This window comes from Pseudorca crassidens, chromosome 9, assembly GCF_039906515.1.
Source record: "Pseudorca crassidens isolate mPseCra1 chromosome 9, mPseCra1.hap1, whole genome shotgun sequence".
Taxonomy (NCBI): Eukaryota; Metazoa; Chordata; class Mammalia; order Artiodactyla; family Delphinidae; genus Pseudorca; species Pseudorca crassidens.
The window spans coordinates 89,351,363-89,372,626 of record NC_090304.1 but is presented as its reverse complement, the minus strand read 5'-3'; the positions used below and the strand labels follow the sequence as shown (position 1 = coordinate 89,372,626).

At 39.1% G+C, this 21,264-nt stretch overlaps 1 protein-coding gene across 6 annotated transcripts in view; it reads right to left on the bottom strand.

Moving 5' to 3' along the window:
- Positions 1-21,264, bottom strand: part of SIK2 (salt inducible kinase 2) — a 132,222-nt gene that overhangs the window by 10,770 nt on the left and 100,188 nt on the right. For all 6 annotated transcript variants that reach the window (XM_067750979.1, XM_067750982.1, XM_067750980.1 and 3 more), the window contains exons 7-9: positions 19,782-20,002; positions 18,031-18,183; positions 6,416-6,580 (exon numbers count right to left, since the gene is read on the bottom strand). In XM_067750979.1, the coding sequence (XP_067607080.1) occupies positions 6,416-6,580; positions 18,031-18,183; positions 19,782-20,002 (539 nt within the window). The remainder of the gene's footprint in view (positions 1-6,415; positions 6,581-18,030; positions 18,184-19,781; positions 20,003-21,264) is intronic.

The following is a 21,264-nucleotide window of genomic DNA, read 5'->3' as shown; positions in this document are numbered from 1 at the left end:
TTTAAAGACGGACATACCACAAAAAGGAGTGAAAACAAAATTCAAATGGCAAACAGCCAAAGCCTTCCATTATAGAATAACAAATGATTCACAGGCCCCAAATTCCAGCAGAGGTTAACGAGCGGCAGCGCTCTGAATTCTCTCCGCTCCAGCAACACACACAGTATCTGCGCTTCCTATCCCACGGGATGAGCTCAGCACAGCTCCTGAGTGAGAGCGTCGCCTTCCTCTGCAGTTGCGAAGCAAACCACCTTGGGGGGGCAGACACAGCCCACAAAGGGGAGCTGTGGTTGCGAGTTCTTCTGGCTGGTAAAAGCCCCAACGAGGAGGCAATTATTTACCTCATTACCTTATCTATCCCCCCATGGAAATCAATCCAGTTTTCTCCTATGAATAGCTGCTCAGGAACAGCCAGGCAAAAGACTGAGCTCCCAGCAGTACTTTCACCTGGAATACACCGGGTAGCGCTATTGTTTCTTTTGGAAGCAGGAGAGGCTCATGTATGTGAGAGGTGACGTGGGACATCGCTATGCCAGACACAGGAAACTTTCCTCTTATGGCAACCAATCTGAAGGCGCTGCGAGGCCCTTTATTTGGAGAGGGAGACTTGGGTGACTCAGATCGTTGTTTGCTTGGGGGAGGGGATGGTTATTCCATAAAATCTGTTCTGGGGCTGTAGCCATTACTTGGATAAGGCAGCTAATGCACTACAGGGTTTTAAAGTGACAAGTGGCCACTTAAAAGGAAGGGTAGAAAATGCTTTCTTCCTAGACTAAGACCAATCTTCTCCATGGCACCAGAAAACAAAAACTCTGAAATCTGGCCAGGAACAATTATGCTCCCCTTCAACCATCCCCAGATAAGTGTTCCCTTTTTAACTAAACTTGAAAGTTTTCTTGTAGGAAAGAATGGTGGCTTGGGGACTTAACATTCATAACTCTACGCTACGTTCCTTGACTGTCTACTAGCATAATTTTCTAAGACTAGCCAAGGATGATTCGGAAATGAATAAAAAACAACAGAGAAAAGACTGTTATCAAGTAAATATCTACTGAGCATCTTTACATTTTATAGCATATGTCAAAATTTTGTCAGATGTTTCTTGCAAGAAATATTTTGCAAGTACCGCCTTACAACCATGCCTTTCTTTCCTTAGTAGAGAAAGGCCACTTTTTTCTGAGTACTCAAAAAACCTTGCAGTCCCCCCAAATTTACGATTTTTCTTAAATTGTCTGCTTATAAATTTATTTCCTCATCTAGACTACAAGAAGAATTCTTATCATTCATTTAACAATGTTTGCTGAATTCAGTTTCACCCTGGGACAGGTAGCTGACAATGATTGGTTTTTCAGATGATGCTTGGTGATGACTGAAGCAGAAAATGCTGTGGTGACCCTTTCACAGTTAAGAGGTATGAACAGAAAGCTGCCCTAGAGCTCATTCAGTTTACAGGTGTGAACACTTCCATCTCTAAGATCAGTTCCTGAAACAGGTGATAATCATGCCACCTTTGCCTGCCAGTTTACCCAGGGACTTGATATAACAAATTAAACTCTAGGATTTTATGACTGTAACATGGGCTGATCTATCTCAGTGACCTAAGCTGCTAGAAATGAGATCTTTTGCTCTAGGAAACAATCCAGGCTAACTGTAAACTCTAAGACTGCAAAATACAATATGGGTGGGTAAAACGTACATTTTCCAACACAGTGTTTTTGCCTTTCCTTAAAGTTCAGTAGATCACTTCCCTTCTGATAAGAGATCTCAGATGCAGTAGATAGCATACATGTAGGAGTCAGCCTCTCAGAAACCCCACCACTAATTGATAATACCCCTGAGCTTACCACATACACAAGATTCTAGCACAGGAGATTGCTAGACTGTTATGGACTGAATGTTTGTATCTCCCCTTAGATTCATATATTGAAGCCCTAACATCAGTGTGGCTATATTGGAGATGGAGCCTCTAAAGAGCTGACTAACACGGTAGACCAACGTATAGTACTAGCCAGTGAGCTTGGAGGCTGGGAATGTGCCTTATTTAATTTGTATCCTAAGTGCCTGGCAAGTTTGGCATATATTGAAGAGGCTCAAACCTCAGCTCCATCACTTATTAAGGCAAGTTGTTAACTTCTATAAAGCTCTTTTTTTTTTCCTTCACTTGTAAAATGGGAGTAAAGTTGTTTGGGAGGATTAACTAAAACACTGTGTATATTAACATTATTTCTGGACCAAAGAGAATGCTATTTTATAACAAAAAATTTTTAAAGCATGAGAATAAAACAACAACATTTTCTTTTAAAGCATTTTTACCATCTTGAGGCAAATTAAACAAACAACCAGGTGAGGAAGAAAAGCACTAGATAACCCAGTTCCAGAAATTTATCCTAGGGAAATAATAAAAGGTATAGTCAAAAATTTAGACACAGGGATATTCACCTGAAGCATATGTAAGGAAGCAAAAAATATTCAAGTACCTGATGTCCAAAAATAGAAGAGTAGTTAAATAAGGGTGCATCTAATACAATATATTAGGCAGTTGTTAAATATAACTCATGCTTTCAAAGAAGATTTCATGGTATGGGAAAAATGCTCATGATGTTATATTACATAAAAGCAAGGTACAAAATTACATATAATAGAATAAAATTTTGTTTTAACAAGTCTACCTACGTACTGAGTCACCCTATACTCATCCACCCACCCATCCATCTATCCATCCATCTATAACCTACTCTAAGGAAATGTGTCAAAATGGGCTTACCTTTGGGTAGGGGGACTATGGATAAATTAATTTTTTTCCTTTATCCCTCTTTGAATTTTCCATGTGTGATTCTGACTGGTTTGATGTCTTTTAATTAGAAATTTAAAAATCCAAAGTCAGAAGTAAAAGTGCAATTTCTCCCCTTTACAAAGTCTTAGAGGTTAACACGATTAAGAGTTTTTGATGAATATCCTTCTTAGATCTTTTGTCATGTGTACTACCTTTATAATTTAAAAAAGGTATTAAAAACGTCAATAGACATGAACAGCTCTACTACACTTGCACTTTCATAGTTTAGTTTCACAGTTCCCTTCCACTATCCGGACATGGAGACGGTAACTTGGAAAATCCTTTTCTCATAGAACTTTAATAAAATGTTAAAACTGACTGAAGTGTCCGTATGTGTGTGTATGTATAAAGTCCATTATTCCAAAGAAACTCTCAAAAGTGAGAGACTGACCCTACAGGGCTTGCATCTGCTCCTGTATGGGCTCTGTACCACCTGGGGGCTCGGTTACTGCTCAGAGTTAGGTGACTGTCTCAGAAAGGTGCTATTTTGGGAGCAACCCCAAACCCATGTTTCAGTGCAGACTTCCTGAGGGATTTTACTGATAAGTTTAAGTTGAAGACTTCTGGGAGAGAAGGAGAAGCGAAACCTCCAAGGCGCACAACATCTGCCACCAATCGCGAGCAGAAATGACTGAGCAACACATGCAGTTACGCGGCATCCTTTAGACGACAACAAATAGGTGTTAGAGGAAATGCATATGAAGCAAGACCAACAACAAAGGGCTAGTATCTCTGTCTGACGGTTTTGTGTGTGTGCGTTTATTTATGGGCCCCAGAGAAAGAGGTGCTAGGGAGGGAAGAAGCACAAAGAGTACTGCTGACATAAATGAAATGGTACGCAAATAAGACCAGCGGATGTCTACAGCCTGGCTGAGTGCCAAGGTGGCCCTGCCAGTGTGGGTGGCCAGTTCCAGCATGGCATTGCTCTTCCTACAAATGCAAATATGCCATCTAGCTTCTGTCTATATCTTTCACAAAATCATTCATTTCCTGTCTGTTTCCTAGTTACGGTAACAATCACAAGCTTTAAAAATAGCTTGCCCTATATAATACGGCAGACAGTGCCCAATCTGTGTTTTGGGCCTGAGGCCCTCATAGCCAAGCTTTAAGCAGACTGCATTTTAATTTTTTCAAGGGGATTAGATTTTAAAAATAAATGAGTGATGTTGCCTCAATTTATGTCTAAATTTCTGGGTGAGAATGTAATAGCAGTTTATGAGGATTTGAACATGCTAGGCAACCACAGGCAGAGGAACAGACTGTCCACAGGAAGTGGCCTCGTCCTCAGGGACAGGGACACTAACTCCTCAGGGTCAGGAACCCGGCTTAACACCTGCTTATGGCAGCCTAGCATCAAGGTGCCTTGACTACGCTCTAGTCATTACTCATTACTTAACTTCTGAATCAGCTCTACCTCCAGAGCTCCCTATTTCTGAAAATGCTATTCACCTTCCTGATCATCAAGGCTCAAAATACTGTTATCGGTCTGGACTTCTTTTCTCTGGACCCTAACAGTCTATCAGTTTTATCTGTGCAATCTCATTTATACCATCCCCTCCTCTCCAGTTTCACGGGCACCATCCTAGCTCAAGCCCTTGTCACCTCCCCTGACACACACTCTAACCTTCTACTGTGCTTGTCACCAGTCTCTCTCCTATCCAATGCAGGCTACGGACCCTTCCAGGTTCATTTCTGAAGCACAATATGGATCATGGTGTTTCCTTATCAAAAAATCTCCGATTGTTTCCTACTACCTTGGAGAAGGTCCATTTGGAAAAAACTCTTTTTTTTTACAATTTAATTTTATTTATTTGGTCGCGCCGGGTCTTAGTTGTGGCAGGTGGGCTCCTTAGTTGCAGCTCATCGGCTCCTTGGTTGTGGCACGTGGATTCCTTAGTCGTGGCCCGAGGGCTCCTTAGTTGTGGCTCGCCAGCTCCTTAGTTGCGGCATGTGAACTCTTAGTTGCGGCATGCATGTGGGATCTAGTTTCCTGACCAGGGATTGAACCCAGGCCCCCTGCATTGGAGGCGGGGAGTCCCAACCACTGTGCCACCAGGGCAGTCCCAAAAACTCTCTCTTTATTAAAAAAAATATTTATTTATTTATTTGGCTGCACCAGGTCTTAGTTGTGGCATGTGGGATCTAGTTCTGTGACCAGGGATCGAACCTGAGCCCCCTCCATTGAGAGCACGAAGTCTTAACCGCTGGACCACCAGGGAAGTCCCAGAAAAAACTCTCTTGATAATACTGAAACATGTTCCCCTGTTGAGAGCCCCAACCTAGAGAAAGAGTCTATCCCTTGGCTTGCCATTCAAAGCAAGGCTATTTGTCTTTATTTTGTACAACTTCCCTTCACACGCCCTCTCCCTCAGCCACACGGAGCTCCTGCTCTGACTTAGAGGGACCCAGGCTTTCCTGACGTTTGCTTGTTGCTCAGGCCTTTCCCTCCACCGAGATATCACACCCTAGTTTCCATCCACCCTGATTCTGCCCTCCTCTCAATTCCCAGCTCTGACAGTTAAACCAAAGACATTCCTGATCAAATGAACTAAAAGCAACTCCCCCGTCTCCTTCTAGTTTTGCAGCACTTTGATTTTTTTATCTCTTTAAGGGACCAATTATGTTTTATCAATTTATTCAGTACCTGGCACATTACGTTTAGTTAAGCTTCATGTCTCTTCTGCTAGACTACAAACTTTGAGGCAGAACTAATGTCTGAGTCATCTTTTTATTACCTAACGAGCCTAAAAAGACAGGAAACCAATATTTGCTGAGTATCTACAATTTGCCCAAAACCTCACACACATTCTTTCAATTAATCCTCACAACAGTCTCATAAAGTTGGTATCCTTGTTTTACACAAGAGAAATGGAGGTTCAAAGAAGTTAGCCACTTTATCCAAGTTCACACAGCTAGTGAAGAACAGAGTCTATTTTAAACATACTCTAAGACCTGCTCATTAATATGATCCTCTGTATATCACTGGATGCTAAGTATATAAAACACAAATTGGAAGTTAAATAAATATTCATTAAATGAGGGAAGCTGTCATGTTCCATATACTAAAAGCCAACTTTATGCAGCACACCAGAATAAACTTATCTCCTTTAAGTATGTTCAAACTGGACACAAAAAGATGTTTAACTGACCAAAAAAGATGGCTCATCATTTTGTAGCTGCAGCACAGGCAGCAGAAGAGAGGCCATAATAACATAGGCAAAGCCCAATTTAGCACAATAGTTATACTTTTGTTTTCAGAATTACAATTGGTTTAAAAAAAAATCCAAAACCTATGAGGGATCTAGAACTTGAGAGAAGGAATTGGTTAAGGAAAGAGAATGAAGAAGGATTCTGAAAAGTACACGAGATCTGACATGTTACATAACCGTCGTAATGACAAGATGGAGAGAGAGCGAGGTTAGGCCTGGATACTTTTCTCAGGTCTTCTGCACAAAAACAACTCCTCCCAAGTGACTTGAGGAAATGACAAAGTTCAGCTAAGCCGAAGTACAACATTTGTGTGGACAGAGTTGAAATCTCCAGCCAACCAACAAGCTTGGAGTTTCTCAAACACATCTGTACCTTTGGAGTGTCGACACACTCTTCCTCCATGAATGCTGCTTCCGCCTGACAGCCGGATGCTGGAAACGTGAAGGTGTCCACATTGGATGCCTGTGGGAGGAGGGCAGATCGCATCACTCGCACGTTTGGTGAATGCACCGTCACTGGGAGTCCCACAGTTTGTGTCTGTAAATATGGCAAGAACAGAAAGTTTGGGAACATTAATACTTTCTATATAAATATACAAAATTCTTGAAATAAAACAATTCTTCCTGATGTAATTAAAGGGTAAATAGTGATTTGTTGGAAACTCCAGAAAAGATGTGATGAAGTACGTACATGGTACAGGTATCGATCTGAAGCAGTCTAGCAATCAATTATTCTGAGATAGGTTGTACAGAATTTCGTTCCTGTTCCATGATGAGGTGCATAACTTTCACAGATGACAGGAAAGCTAGCCTTTGTAAGGAATCTAAGACACTTTTTTTCAATTCAATGAACATATATTGGCTATATCCTTAAATATATTACCTTGGAAAGATACAAAGAAGAATAGAGAAGTCCCAGTCTCTAAGAGTAGGAGATCAAAACTGAACCAGAGATAAGATACACACACAACTAACTGTAATACAAAGTACACTGCAATAAGGGCTATCTACCTGCATCTCTTTTTTTTTTTTTTTGGTGGGGTACGAAGTGAGATGGTATATATTTCTTGGCAAGGGAGTGAGTGTAGAGGAAGAAGAGAGAAGCAGCAGCTACTCGGAGGGGACAGGAATGTTGAAAGAGATGCACAGACTGAACACACACAGCCTGCTTGCCCAGTGGAAACAGAGATGCTTATTGCTGAGCAAGTTATGTTCCTGAAGTCAACCTACTCTAGAAAGTCCATTCTCCATGTCTCCTCTGTTAAAAATTCTAAGTAAACAAGTATTACAAAGTCTTCATTTAAAAGAGAATTTTCCTTTATGACAATTGGCAAGAATTGATTTTGAAGATGAAACCGCTGGATACTCCTTTCCTCCCCATTTCTTCAAAACTAGCAGAATAATTTATTAGATGCCTTTTGAACATAACAGACATTGCAAAATATCTGAGGGAACAAACATCATACCAGTTTCTAAAAGGCAGAGGAATGGCCTGTATTTTTTCTGCCATTGTCACTTTAAGGGATATAGGATGGTGAGCTTTAAATTCAAACAAGTGAAAAGGAACAAAATGGTATGATTCTAGCTTTTCCCTTCCCAAGACCTGGTTTTGATTCTGGGCTCCATCACTTACTAATTGTGTGAACTTAATCAGTTACCTAAACTCTTTGCATCTTATTTTCTTCGCCTCTGAAAAATGTCATAATATCTACTTCACAGTGAAGTTAGGACTATAAAAGGCAACATGTAAAGTCCTTCGCTCAGTAATGTTAATTCCTCCTTTCTAAAGTCTTAAAATGATGACAATAATTTAATACAGGAATTAGTAAAATGAATACACAGTTTTGTTCTCAGATACTAGCTAATGGTTCCCAGTTAAAATTTCAGGTTGATGGTTTTCAATAATGGGGGAATATGTTATAAATACACTTTATACTTGATTATGACTATATTTAGAATATACTTTATATTCCAACATTAACATCATTAGATATACTGCATGAGATAAAGAACAAAACAGCAATAGCAAAGTGTTGGTATTATATGGATGGTAAAAAGAGACAGAAAATACACTGTATATTATTCTGAGCATGATAAAGAAATAGCTTTTCTTATATCATCATTCCTCAGGCCTATATCCTCGTCACTTTTGAGATGAAACATTTTTTTTTTCCTTTCAAGCATTAGTCATTTAAATTAATTTTTTTAGCCACAATGTAAAATTTAAACTTCCAAATAAAGCATATTTGATACATTCCTCTTACCCTTATCATTGGTTTTTCAATCAAAGGATAAAGCTGAACTTTGATTTCTGTTTCCCAAATTTATTAGACTGCTCCTTATCAGGGCAAAGCACTACCTGTAGACACTGCCCTGGAAATGAGATACCAACATGATAACTATGATATGTTCTTCTCACTCCCTGCCTCTTGTTAGCTATGACTTTTTAAATGGCAGGATTGTGCTGGGCCAGACCAAGCATAACACATTTTCCTTTCACATCCAACCTGGACTACAACAACTTACTGTGAACTTGGTAAGGACAGAGAAATAACACATTTTATTATGACAGCCGCTTCACAGGAAATACAATGACAGATTCAGGGGCCTGCTTTTTAGGATTCTTGCAATCACTGACGGGATTAAGGAAGTCTTTTTGGCACAAGTTAGAGTATAAATATTCAAATAGCATGCCCAGCACTAAAGATCTGATTAAAGAATATGTTATTATAATAAATAGATGGTTGATTAATATCCCAAGCAAGCAGATATTACCAGTTTCTCCAAGAGTGGCCATAAACACAATAGGCACATGGAAAGATGCTCAACATTGCTAATTATTAGAGAAATACAAATCAAAACTAAACTGAGATATCACCACACACCGGTCAGAATGGCCATCATTAAAAAGTCTACAAATAACAAATTCCGGAGAGCATGTGGAGAAAAGGGAACCCTCTTACACTGGTTGGAATGTAAGTTGGTGCAGCCACTATGGAAAACAGTATGGAGGTTCCCCAGAAAGCTAAAAATAGAATTACCATATGATCCAGCAATCCCACTTCTGGGTATATATCCAGACAAAACTATAATTCAAAAAGATACATGCACCCCTATGTTCATAGCAGCACTATTTACAATCGCCAGACACAGAAACAACCTAAATGTAAATTGACAGAGGAATGGATAAAGAAGATGTGGTACTCAAAATGTTCACTGCAGCTCTATTTATAATAGCCCAGAGATGGAAACAACCTAAGTGTTCAGCATCGGATGAATGGATAAAGAAGATGTGGCACATATATACAATGGAATATTACTCAGCCATAAAAAGAAACGAAATTGAGCTATTTGTAATGAGGTGGGTGGACCTAGAGTCTGTCATACAGAGTGAAGTAAGTCAGAAAGAGAAAGACAAATACCGTATGCTAACACATATATATGGAATTTAAGAAAAAAAAATGTCATGAAGAACCTAGGGGTAAAACAGGAATAAAGACACAGACTTACTAGAGAATGGACTTGAGGATATGGGGAGGGGGAAGGGTAAGCTGTGACAAAGTGAGAGAGTGGCATGGACATATATACACTACCAAACATAAAATAGCTAGTTAGTGGGAAGCAGCTGCATAGCACAGGGAGATCAGCTTGGTGCTTTGTGACCACCTAGAGAGGTGGGATAGGGAGGGTGGGAGGGAGGGAGACGCAAGAGGGAAGAGATATGGGAACATATGTATATGTATAACTGATTCACTTTGTTATAAAGCAGAAACTAACACACCATTGTAAAGCAATTATACTCCAATAAAGATGTAAAAAAAAAAAAAAGATGTGGTACAATGGAATACTACTCAGCCATAAAAAAGAACGAAATAATGCCATTTGCAGCAACATGGATGCAACTAGAGATTATCATACCAAATGAAGAAAGTAAGAAAGAGAAAGACAAATACCATATGATATCACTTATATGTAGAATCTAAAATATGGCACAAATGAACCTATCTACAAAACAGAAAGGGACTCACAGGCATAGAGCACAGACTTGTGGTTACCAAAGTGGAGGGGAGGTAGGGGAGGGATGGACTGGGAGTCTGGGGATAGTAGATGCGAACTATTACGTATAGAATGGATAAAGAGCAAGGGAACTATATTCAGTATCCTGGGATAAATCATAATGAAAAAGAATATAAAAAAGAGTGTATATATGTGTATAACTGAGTCACTTTTCTGTACAGCAGAAATTAACACAACATTGTAAATCAACTATACTTCAATAAAAAAATAAATTAAAAAAAAAGAGTGGCCATAAACAATGACCATGTCCACTAACTGTAATGACTTTTTAGATCATATGTTTATTGTCTTGAATCTCTTCTTCTGATTTTATGCTTTCCAGCACCATTAAAATGAAAATAACATTTTCTCCTACACGAAAAATCTTTACTGGTCCTGTAGGAGTATGCTTATTATGGACAGAATTGTGCCCCCTGCCCCTGCCCCCATCTATATGTTGAAGCCCTAACACCCAATGTGACTATATCTGTAGACAGGACCTTTAAGGAGGTAATCAAGGTTAAATGAGGTCATAAGGGTGGGGACCTAATGCAAAAGGACTGGTGTCGCTCTAAGAAGAGGATGAGATACCAGAGATCTCTCTTCCTGTATGTGCAGAGAAGAGGATGTGCAAGGACATAGTGAGAAGGTGGCCATCTACACGCCAGGAAGAGTCCTCAGAACCCTGATGGCCCCTTGATCTTGGACTTCCAGCCTCTAAAACTGCAAAAACATAAACTTTGTTGTTGAAGCTGCCCAGTCTGTGGTGCTTTGTTAACAGCAGCCCTAGTTGACTTTTTCTTACAGTTGTGGAGGGCAGCCTCTAATCAGTAATTAAAGAAGAACTGGGATGAGTGTTTCATTCTAGTCTACTTACAGTTGATGGAAAGTTGGAGTGAAGGACTATTAAAAACTAGCAGATAGAATTCACAAGAAAAAGGCATATTTTAAAAAAACAGTCACCTGCAGCCAATTAGATGTAACATTTCTTGTATATTATGTGGCAAATATAAGTACTCTAAATCCATCTAAAGTGGGAATCTCAATGTTTTCTAAGTAGTAATCATGGGTTGTTCATCACTATACCATAAATTCCTTAAGGGCAGGGACTGTTTCCTGGGTACCTATGAAACCATGATGGCTGGGACTGTGCCTGGCACATAAGTGCTCTATCTGAACGGAACTGCTGGTATCAATTAATCAATTTTATCTTTGTAGCAAACTTATGAAGTAGGTATTGCTATTTCCATTTTATAGTTAAGGACCCTGGAGCTCAGAGATGCTGATTTGTTGAAGTCACTCAGCTCAGTATGGAACCCAAGTATTGGGAACTCAGTATTGCACAAGTCATGTGATCTCTGCAAAGGATCTTGTGATTTCCCCAGTTCCTTATCACTCTATCAAGCAACAAGCGATTTGCCACTTCTTTAAACAGATAGTAGAACACCAAAGAATTCAAAGGGAGAAGGCTCTACTAAAGCTTTAAGCACATTTATAGTCATAAAAACAGAGAAATCTATTTTTTAACAAGTTCAATACTAAACATTAGAATGTGAAGTCTCGTAGGGAAGGGAGATCTTCTTCAACCCCAGTGCCTGTTTCTTAGCATCCAGATGGCACTCAAGACACGTTTCTGAATGAGCACTGAAGATTGCTATTTGAATTAGATACATTTTAAGTCACAATAAATAGCCTTCTATGATAACTTGGATCAATGCATAAAATGAGAAGAACTCACGGGGTGCTTGGTAATAAAAAAAATGATCAAACATAAGAAGCCCCAAGCCAAATGAAATATAACTTGAGATCTAAGGAATCTGCTTCAAGTTTAGATATGAAAGGAAATCATGTACAATAACATATGCGTGTGCTCAGGAGCAATCGTTTATGTAACTCTCACTTGTGTAATGTTTCAGAAGAATAAAGAGACTCGGGAGGGAAGCTACTCAGCATGGGGGCTTTCCTGCTTCCTATCCTTCCGCCTGGCAGCATTTTCCAGAGGGAAGGGGCACCCTCCATCTCACTATTACTACTCCAACTTAGGAATTCTCATTTTATCTCCCTCCTCTCTATCTTGAAAGCCATACCACTAGACTTTGAAGGATTCCAAGTGCTCAGAGATACTTCAACCCAAATATCTGGAATTTTACTGATATATTATTTTACTCACATTAGTATCAATACTCACATTATTTTAGATATTAAAATATGTATAACAAGGTACACCATTTACCTATTAAAATCAAGACGATTTTAATTTCCTGGGGTTTCTTTTTCACATATTCTGTAGAAGCCAATGCAAAATTCTACTATAATTCTATAAATTTTGTAAAATTGCCAAACAAAAAATACAAAGTGAAAACTCTTTTGCTCTTACTTGCACTTTATTTTATTTTTATTTATCTAATTTTATTTATTTATTTATTTAACATTTTTATTGGAGTACAATTGCTCTACAATGGTGTGTTAGTTTCTGCTTTATAACAAAGTGAATCAGCTATACATATACATATATCCCCATATCTCCTCCCTCTTGCGTCTCCCTCCCATCCTCCCTATCTCACCCCTCTAGGTGGACACAAAGCACCAATCTGATCTCCCTGTGCCACGCGGCTGCTTCCCACTAGCTTTCGATTTTACATTTGGTAGTGTATATATGTCCATGTCACTCTCTCAATTCCTCCCAGCTTACCCTTCCCACTCTCCATGTGCTCAAGTCCATTCTCTACGTCTGTGTCTGTATTCCGGTCTTGCCCCTAGGTTCTTCAGAACCATTCTTTTTCTTTTAGATTCTATATATATGTGTTAGCATATGGTATTCGCTTTTCTCTTTCTAACTTACTTCACTCTGTATGACAGACTCTAGGTCCATCCACCTCACTACAAATAACTCAATTTCGTTTTGTTTTTAAGGCAGAGTAATATTCCATTGTATATATGTGCCACATCTTCTTTATCCATTCATCTGTCGATGGACACTTAGGTTGCTTCCATATCCTGGCTATTGTAAATAGAGCTGCAATGAACATTGTGGTACAGGACTCTTTTTGAATTATGGTTTTCTCAGGGTATATGCCCAGTAGTGGGACTGCTGAGTCGTATGGCAGTCCTAGTTTTTGTTTTTTAAGGAAACTCCATACTGTTCTCCATAGTGGCTGTATCAATTTACATTCCCACCAACAGTGCAAGAGGGTTCCCTTTTCTCCACACCCTCTCCAGCATTTATTGTTTGTAGGTTTTTTGATGATGGCCATTCTGAACGGTGTGAGGTGACACCTCATTGTAGTTTTGATTTGCGTTTCTCTAATGATTAGTAATGTTGAGCATCCTTTCACATGTTTGTTGGTGACCTGTATATCTTCTTTGGAGAAATGTCTATTTAGGTCTTATGCCCATTTTTGGATTGGGTTGTTTGTTTTGCTGATATTGAGCTGCATGAGCTGCTTGTAAATTTTGGAGATTAATCCTCTGTCAGTTGCTTCGTTTGCAAATATTTTCTCCCATTCTGAGGGTTGTCTTTTCGTCTTGTTTATGGTTTCCTTTGCTGTGCAAAAGCTTTTAAGTTGCATTAGGTCCCATTTATTTATTTTTGTTTTTATTTCCATTTCTCTAGGAGGTGGGTCAAAAAGGATCTTGCTGTGATTTATGTCATAGTGTTCTGCCTATGTTTTCCTCTAAGAGTTTGATAGTGTCTGGCCTTATATTTAGGTCTTTAATCCATTTTGAGTTTATTTTTGTGTATGGTGTTAGGGAGTGTTCTAATTTCATTCTTTTACATGTAGCTGTCCAGTTTTCCCAGCACTTATTGAAGAGGCTGTCTTTTCTCCATTGTATATTCTTGAATCCTTTATCAAAAATAAGGTGACCATAATGTGTGTGGTTTACCTCTGGGCTTTCTATCCTTTTCCATTGGTCTATATTTCTGTTTTTGTGCCAGTACCATACTGTCTTGATTACTGTAGCTTTGTAGTATAGTCCGAAGTCCGGGAGTCTGATTCCTCCAGCTCCGTTTTTCTTTCTCAAGATCCTTTGGCTGTTCAGGGTCTTTTGTGTTTCCATACAAATTGTGAAATTTTTTGTTCTAGTTCTGTGATACATGCCATTGGTAGTTTGATAGGGATTGCACTGAATCTGTAGATTGGTTTGGGTAGTATAGTCATTTTCACAATGTTGATTCTTCCAATCCAAGAACATGGTAAATCTCTCCATTTGTTTGTATCATCTTTAATTTCTTTCATCAGTGTCTTATAGTTTTCTGCATACAGGTCTTTTGTCTCCTTAGGTAGGTTTATTCCTAGGTATTTTATTCTTTTTGTTGTAATGGTAAATGGGAGTGTTTCCTTAATTTCTCTTTCAGATTTTTCATCATTGGTGTATAGGAATGCAAGAGATTTCTGTGCATTAACTTTGTATCCTGCAACTTTACCAAATTCATTTATTAGCTCTAGTAGTTTTCGGGTAGCATCTTTAGGATTCTCTCATGTCATCTGCAAACAGTGACAGTTTTACTTTTCTTTTCCGATTTGGATTCCTTTTATTTCTTTTTCTTCTCTGATTCCTGTGGCTAAAACTTCCAAAACTATGTTGAAGAATGGTGGTGAGTGTGGCCAACCTTGTCTTGTCCCTGATATTAGTGGAAATGGTTTCAATTTGTCACCATTGAGAACGATGTTGGCTGTGGGTTTGTCATATATGGCCTTTATTATGTTGAGGTAAGTTCTCTCTATGCCTACTTTCTGGAGGGTTTTTTATAATAAATGGGTGTTGAATTTTGTCAAAATCTTTTTCTGCATCTATTGAGATGATCATATGGTTTTTACCCTTCAATGTGTTAATATGGTGTATCACATTGATTGATTTGCATATACTGAAGAAGCCTTGCATTCCTGGGATAAACCCCACTTGATCATGGTGTATGATCCTTTTAATGTGCTGTTGGATTCTATTTGCTAGTATTTTGTTGAGGATTTTTGCATCTATGTTCATCACTGATATTGGCCTGTAGCTTTCTTTCTTTGTGACATCTTTGTCTGGTTTTGGTATCAGGGTGATGGTGGCCTCATAGAATGAGTTTGGGAGTGTTCCTCCCCCTGCTACATTTTGGAAGAGTTTGAGAAGGATAGGTGTTAGCTCTTCTCTAAATGTCTGATAGAATTCACCTGTGAAGCCATCTGGTCCTGGGCTTTTGTTTGTTGGAAAAATTTTTTTTTTTTTCCTGTGTTCGGGCCTCTCACCATTGTGGCCTCTCCCGTTGTGGAGCCCAGGCTCCGGATGTGCAGGCTCAGTGGCCATGGTTCACGGGCCCAGCCGCTCTGTGGCATGTGGGATCTTCCCAGACCAGGGCACGAACCCACGTCCCCTGCATTGGCAGGCGGATTCTCAACCACTGCGCCACCAGGGAAGCCCCCTGCTGGAAGATTTTTAATCACAGTTTCAATTTCAGTGCTTGTGATTGGTCTGTTCATATTTTCTATTTCTTCCTGGTTCAGTCTCGGGAGGCTGTTCATTTCTAAGAATTTGTCCATTTCTTCCAGGTTGTCCATTTTATTGGCATATAGTTGCTTGCAGTAATCTCTCATGATCCTTTGTATTTCTGCAGTGTCAGTTGTTACTTCTCCTTTTTCATTTCTAATTCTATTAATTTGAGTCCTGTCCGTTTTTTTCTTGATGAGTCTAGCTAATGGTTTATCAATTTTGTTTATCTTCTCGAAGAACCAGCTTTTAGTTTTATTGATCTTTGCTATCATTTCCTTCATTTCTTTTTCATTTATTTCTGATCTGATCTTTATGATTTCTTTCCTTCTGCTAATTTTGGGGTTTTTTTCTTCTTCTTTCCCTAATTGCTTTAGGTGTAAGGTTAGGTTTTTTATTTGAGATATTTCTTGTTTCTTGAGGTAGGATTGTATTGCTATAAACTTCCCTGTTAGAACTGCTTTTGCTGCATCCCATAGGTTTTGCATCATCATGTTTTCATTGTCATTTGCTTCTAGGTATTTTTTGATTTCCTGTTTGATTTATTCAGTGATCTCTTGGTTATTAAGTAGTGTATTGTTTACCCTCCATGTATTTGCATTTTTTCCAGGTTTTTTCCTGTAATTGATATCTAGTCTCATAGCATTGTGGTTGGAAAAGATACTTGATCCAATTTCAATTTTCTTAAATTTACCAAGGCTTGATTTGTGACCCAAGATATGATCTATCCTGGAGAATGTTCCATAAGCACTTGAGAAGAAAATGTATTCTGTTGTTTTTAGATGGAATGTCCTATAAATGTCAATTAAGTCCTTCTTGTTTAATGTATCATTTAAAGCTTGTGTTTCCTTATGTATTTTCATTTTGGATGATCGGTCCATTGGTGAAAGTGGGGTGTTAAAGTCCCCTACTATGATTCTTACTTGCACTTTAAATAAAGTAAGTACTCACGTAAGTAGATGGAAATCCTAATAGATCATGTGAACGAACCACTCCTCTTCTCTACCTCTATGCAGGTGATCTCCCAATTCTCCTAAGCCCTAGCCTCTCTCCAGGGACTCAGATCCATTGTTCCTCATAAGCAGCTGAGTCTCTGCCACCACGACTCCCTCAGCCTTAGGCTCAACAATGGAGTCATCTGTAATTTGTCATCCCTTCCTCCCCAACACTGATTTATTACTTTATATAACAAACACTTATATAGCACTGTTTTAAGTGCTGAACAATTATTACCTAACTTAAACGTCTTAACATCCTATAATTACTCCCACTTTAAAGCTTGGGAAACTGAGGCAGAGAAAGACCTTAAGTAACTTTTTTAAGGTCCACAGCAGGAAACGGCAGAATCTGGGATGTGCTTGAGTCCCTACTTTAAACCATCACATTGAGCTGCCTCTCCAGAGCAGTGCTAAGTTCATCCAGAGTCTACCTCTGAAATGTTCCTTACACTTCTCCCTTCCTGTTTCCTTCCACTGGCACAGTATTAGCTCAAGTCTTCAGTGTTTCTCATCTCACCTACTACAATCATCTCCTAAACAGCTCTCTCCAATTTTCTTCTCTTCCGCAGCCAATCTATCCTTCCCAATGTTACCAGATTGCTAGCTTGAAGTATGGATATAATTTTACTGCTTTTTTGCTTAACAGGCTTCAGTAGTTCTTCATTTCTTCCTGAATTATTAGTAAACTCTTTACCTTGGCATTCAAAGCCCTTCACAACATGGCTTCAACTTAGCCCTCTAACTCTTTCATTTCCCTATTCTTTAATTCAAGTGAATTAATTTGAACAAGTCCTATGCTTGCTCACTTTAGTACTTCTGCTCACACTGCTTCTGCCTACGTATAATGCCTTTAACCACTGCCTCTCCCTAACAAAGTCCTACACAGCTGTGAAGCTCTACCTTGAACGCCGCCTCTCCCACAAAGCCTTCCCAATCAGATGCATCTCTCTCCCCTTTGCCCTTTTTTAAAAAAAGTTTTCTCTATCAGAATGATATCCACAGTATCTTCTAAATTTTGCCCTTTCTCTATTTTGAATGATGGTTATTCATGATGTTGTCTTATTTTGCTTCTATAATGTAATGACTCTGAGGGCAATGACTCTTTTATACATCCTCTTCCCTGTAGTGTCTAATAAAAGAAGTTTACATAGTAAACCTGCAATAAAAATTTGTTAAATGAAACTGAATGTACAGGCTAGTTACAATAATTCTTAACATAAGTGAATGATTAAAAAAATGAGAAATCCCTTAAAGAAAAAACTGTTTGAAATAAACTTAATCCTTAAAAATAGGAAGATGATAAAACATTTGAGGATCTAGTGAACGATGACAGAAAAAAACTTTACAGAAAAACAAGGTGTAGAGGATGAAATCCTAACCCTTTGTACTACATGATGAAAAATGTGTCAAACATGTGAACAGGCACATGCACAGATAAGACTATTTGCTAATGGGGTGTTACCTTGGCAACTGTTTGTTCGGCGATGGTGCTAGGCCGACGCTGGCGGGCATCAAGTCTCTGCTCCACAGGAAAACTGCTCCTATGTGATTTCAGGCGCTCCACCAACAAGTAATAGATGGCAGCAAAGTGGTTATAGCTCTTGTTCTGCAAAGCCTGGAAGAGAAAACAAGTGCCAAAGGCAGAGAACCATAAAAACCAATTCAATGATTTAAACCTTTCTAAAAAATGAGGGAAAAACACAACATTGTAAATCAACTATACTTCAATAAAATCTGAAAAATAAATTTAAAAAGGAGGGAAGATACCATGTGTTCTTAAAAACAAGCAAAGTAACAAACGAAGTATGCCTCAAAACGAAAGCTATTCCAGAATTTAGAATAGAAGACAGATAACTTCATTAATTGTATAAAGGATGATACCTCTGAATGACTTGACTGGCTCTTTTACATTAATAGGATCCATTTATTTTTCTGCATTCAGAGAAAATGCCACCATTGTCTCATGCAGACATTCCCCAATGCCGGTATATGGTGCCATCTCATAGCTGCAACTAGGCTGTAAGGTTGTTTAGTAACCTGAGCCCAGAGGCTCTAATTCCACAGCCTCGACACAAGTCCAAACCATTGCAAACCCTGAAGTCAATGATTAAAGTCTCTGGGGAAATTTCTGGTGATTATTTTGGGCTGGAGAATGACATCTGGATGCGGGGTTGAGAGACGCTGGGTCTCCATTCTTAGGTAATATTTTCCTCTTGTTTTTGCGGTCCAACCCTCTTGAAACCTTGAAAATAAAGTCGCTTCGTAATTTTTCACATCCCTAGCTGGCCAGCTCTCCCAGGATACTAACGGAACAGCAAAACAACGGCTCCTTTGGCGTCTAATTCCACATGACAGGCTGCATGAGTGCTGTGCAGTGCAGCTCAGATGCAGAGCACTGGCAGCAAACATCACAGGCCGGGGAACTGCACTCACAGCTGCCTTCAAGGGCAAGTACAAAAAAACCTCTCTAAGCACGTGATGAGCAAAGCAGGAAAGCAGTCTGGTTTCATTTATGGCTGCAATGAAGGAAAAGGCAGCACAGTTTGGAGCACTTTATCTTCACAGGGGGGCGTTTTATAGTCTTTCTTGTCATGCTTCATCCTGAAAAGCACTGTTTGTTCTTTGCCTGTTGCGGGGGTATTAAACATATGCATATCCTATGCACATGCCAGCTGTTAAAGGACAGAAACAAAGCTGCCAAGGAATTTCCTAGGTTCATGACCTTCTCAGTTCTATGACCCATAAAACTTCCAAATCAGGAATCCACCTGTTTTTGCCTTCTGAGTTTCTTCAGTTCACAACCTAAACCCGATGCCTACCCTTCTTGTTTCCTGCTCAGCCCTCAGCCTTGTTCCATATCTGCACATTTATGTTTCATATAAACTAGCTTATTACCTGTATAGAACTTCATGTTTCATCTTAGAAGAAGCTTTCTACTTTGTATTTGCTAAGCTTCCATCTTTGTCTTTTCTCAATCCTATATAAACACTTCCTTTTAAATATTTTTGGCAGTTGGGGCAAAGGGAGGAATTTTTATATTGATTGAAAGCAAACATAAATATAGTGTGATGAAATCTTCAGGGAACACTGAACAGTAGGCCTAGGTACTGGGATGGCTAAAAGACCAGGATGACAGGTATGAGCATGAAATTTCAAGTTACTAAGTACAACAGAGTCCTAAAATTTCTTTAGTCGAATCTCTGACCACTTTACCTCAATGGTTTTCTGTTGATCTATTCCAAGGCCGTGCATCAATCGCAGAACCTGTTCATTAAACTCCCCAATGGATGGCTCATTTTCTTGCCCTTGTGGATAGAGAACAGGTCTCTGTACAGGAACTTCTACGAGCATCCACTTATGCTCCTTGATTTGAGCTATGGTTAGCCGTTTGGACGGGTCTAGGACCAACATCCTTCGAATAAGGTGCTCACAATCTACAGAAAACACAATGTTACAAAAGTCACGTAAATCACCTTGCACTTTGGGGTATTGACTTGACTCATGTGACTTTGTACAATGGTGTTAATCTTTGTACCCTCCACAGTGCCCACTGGAAAGCAGAAGGTCAAATGAATAAACGAATACCTGAAGGCTACTTGTATTTGTCAAGTTCACATGATGAATGCTGGCGCACAAAATTAACCATCACTGTGAATGAATACTTAAGAAAAAACAGGAGGGTGTAGATCTATCCAATTCTGTACTTAATGAACCTTTTTACTGAATTTCTCAACTTACAATATCTAGACACAGACTTAGATTTCCACTAAAGAAAAAAACAAGCCTTCTTCCTAGAAAAAGCAAATAATAAACGGTTCCTTACAGTCACTTCTGAGGCTGATACACTAAGGCTATTAAGTGAGGCTGGAGCTCTCCAAGGGACTGTTGCTATTCTCCGTATCAGTGCAACTGAGAAAAATGTACATGAAACACTAGTCACTTCTGATGACACTAAGTAAACTGCACTGCTGCAACCCTGGGCACTAGCTTATTCTCTGAGCTGACATCATATTCTTTACTACCCCCACATAAACTAGCCTTTTATCACTTGTTATGTTCTAGGCACCATGCTAAGAGCTTTACAGAGCTTAATTTAATTAATCCCCACAATACCCCTTTTAGAAACTATTGTTATTTCCATTTATAGACTGAGGAAACTGAAGCACAGAGATATAACTTGCCAAGGCCAGACTGTCAGTAAGTGGTGGACTCAGGATGAAAACCAGGTGGTCTGGCTCCAAAATCTATCCTCTTAACTACTAGAACATTACTTCTGTTACCAGGAACAAGCAAATTAAGGATAAAAACCAAAATCTAAACTGAGTAAATTTAACTGCTGCCCATGCAGCAAAAACCAATACAAGACTGGAAGGGACTATGGCACTTCATCTGAATTCAACAGTTTTGCTAGTTGGTTTTAAATTTAATTAAAAAATTTAATTTTGTAACTTCCCACCAAAAGATGTGGGAAAATCCATTTCATACTTAGAGTGAAATGGTTGTGAATCTGTATCTACAAAATGCTTCTCTAAGTCTAAAATAAACCTGGTTGTTTAGTAGTGTATTGTTTAGCCTCCATGTGTTTGTATTTTTTACAGTTTTTTTCCCTGTAATTGATATCTAGTCTCCTAGCGTTGTGGTTGGAAAAGATGAGGTATCACCTCACACCGGTCAGAATGGCCATCATCAAAAAATC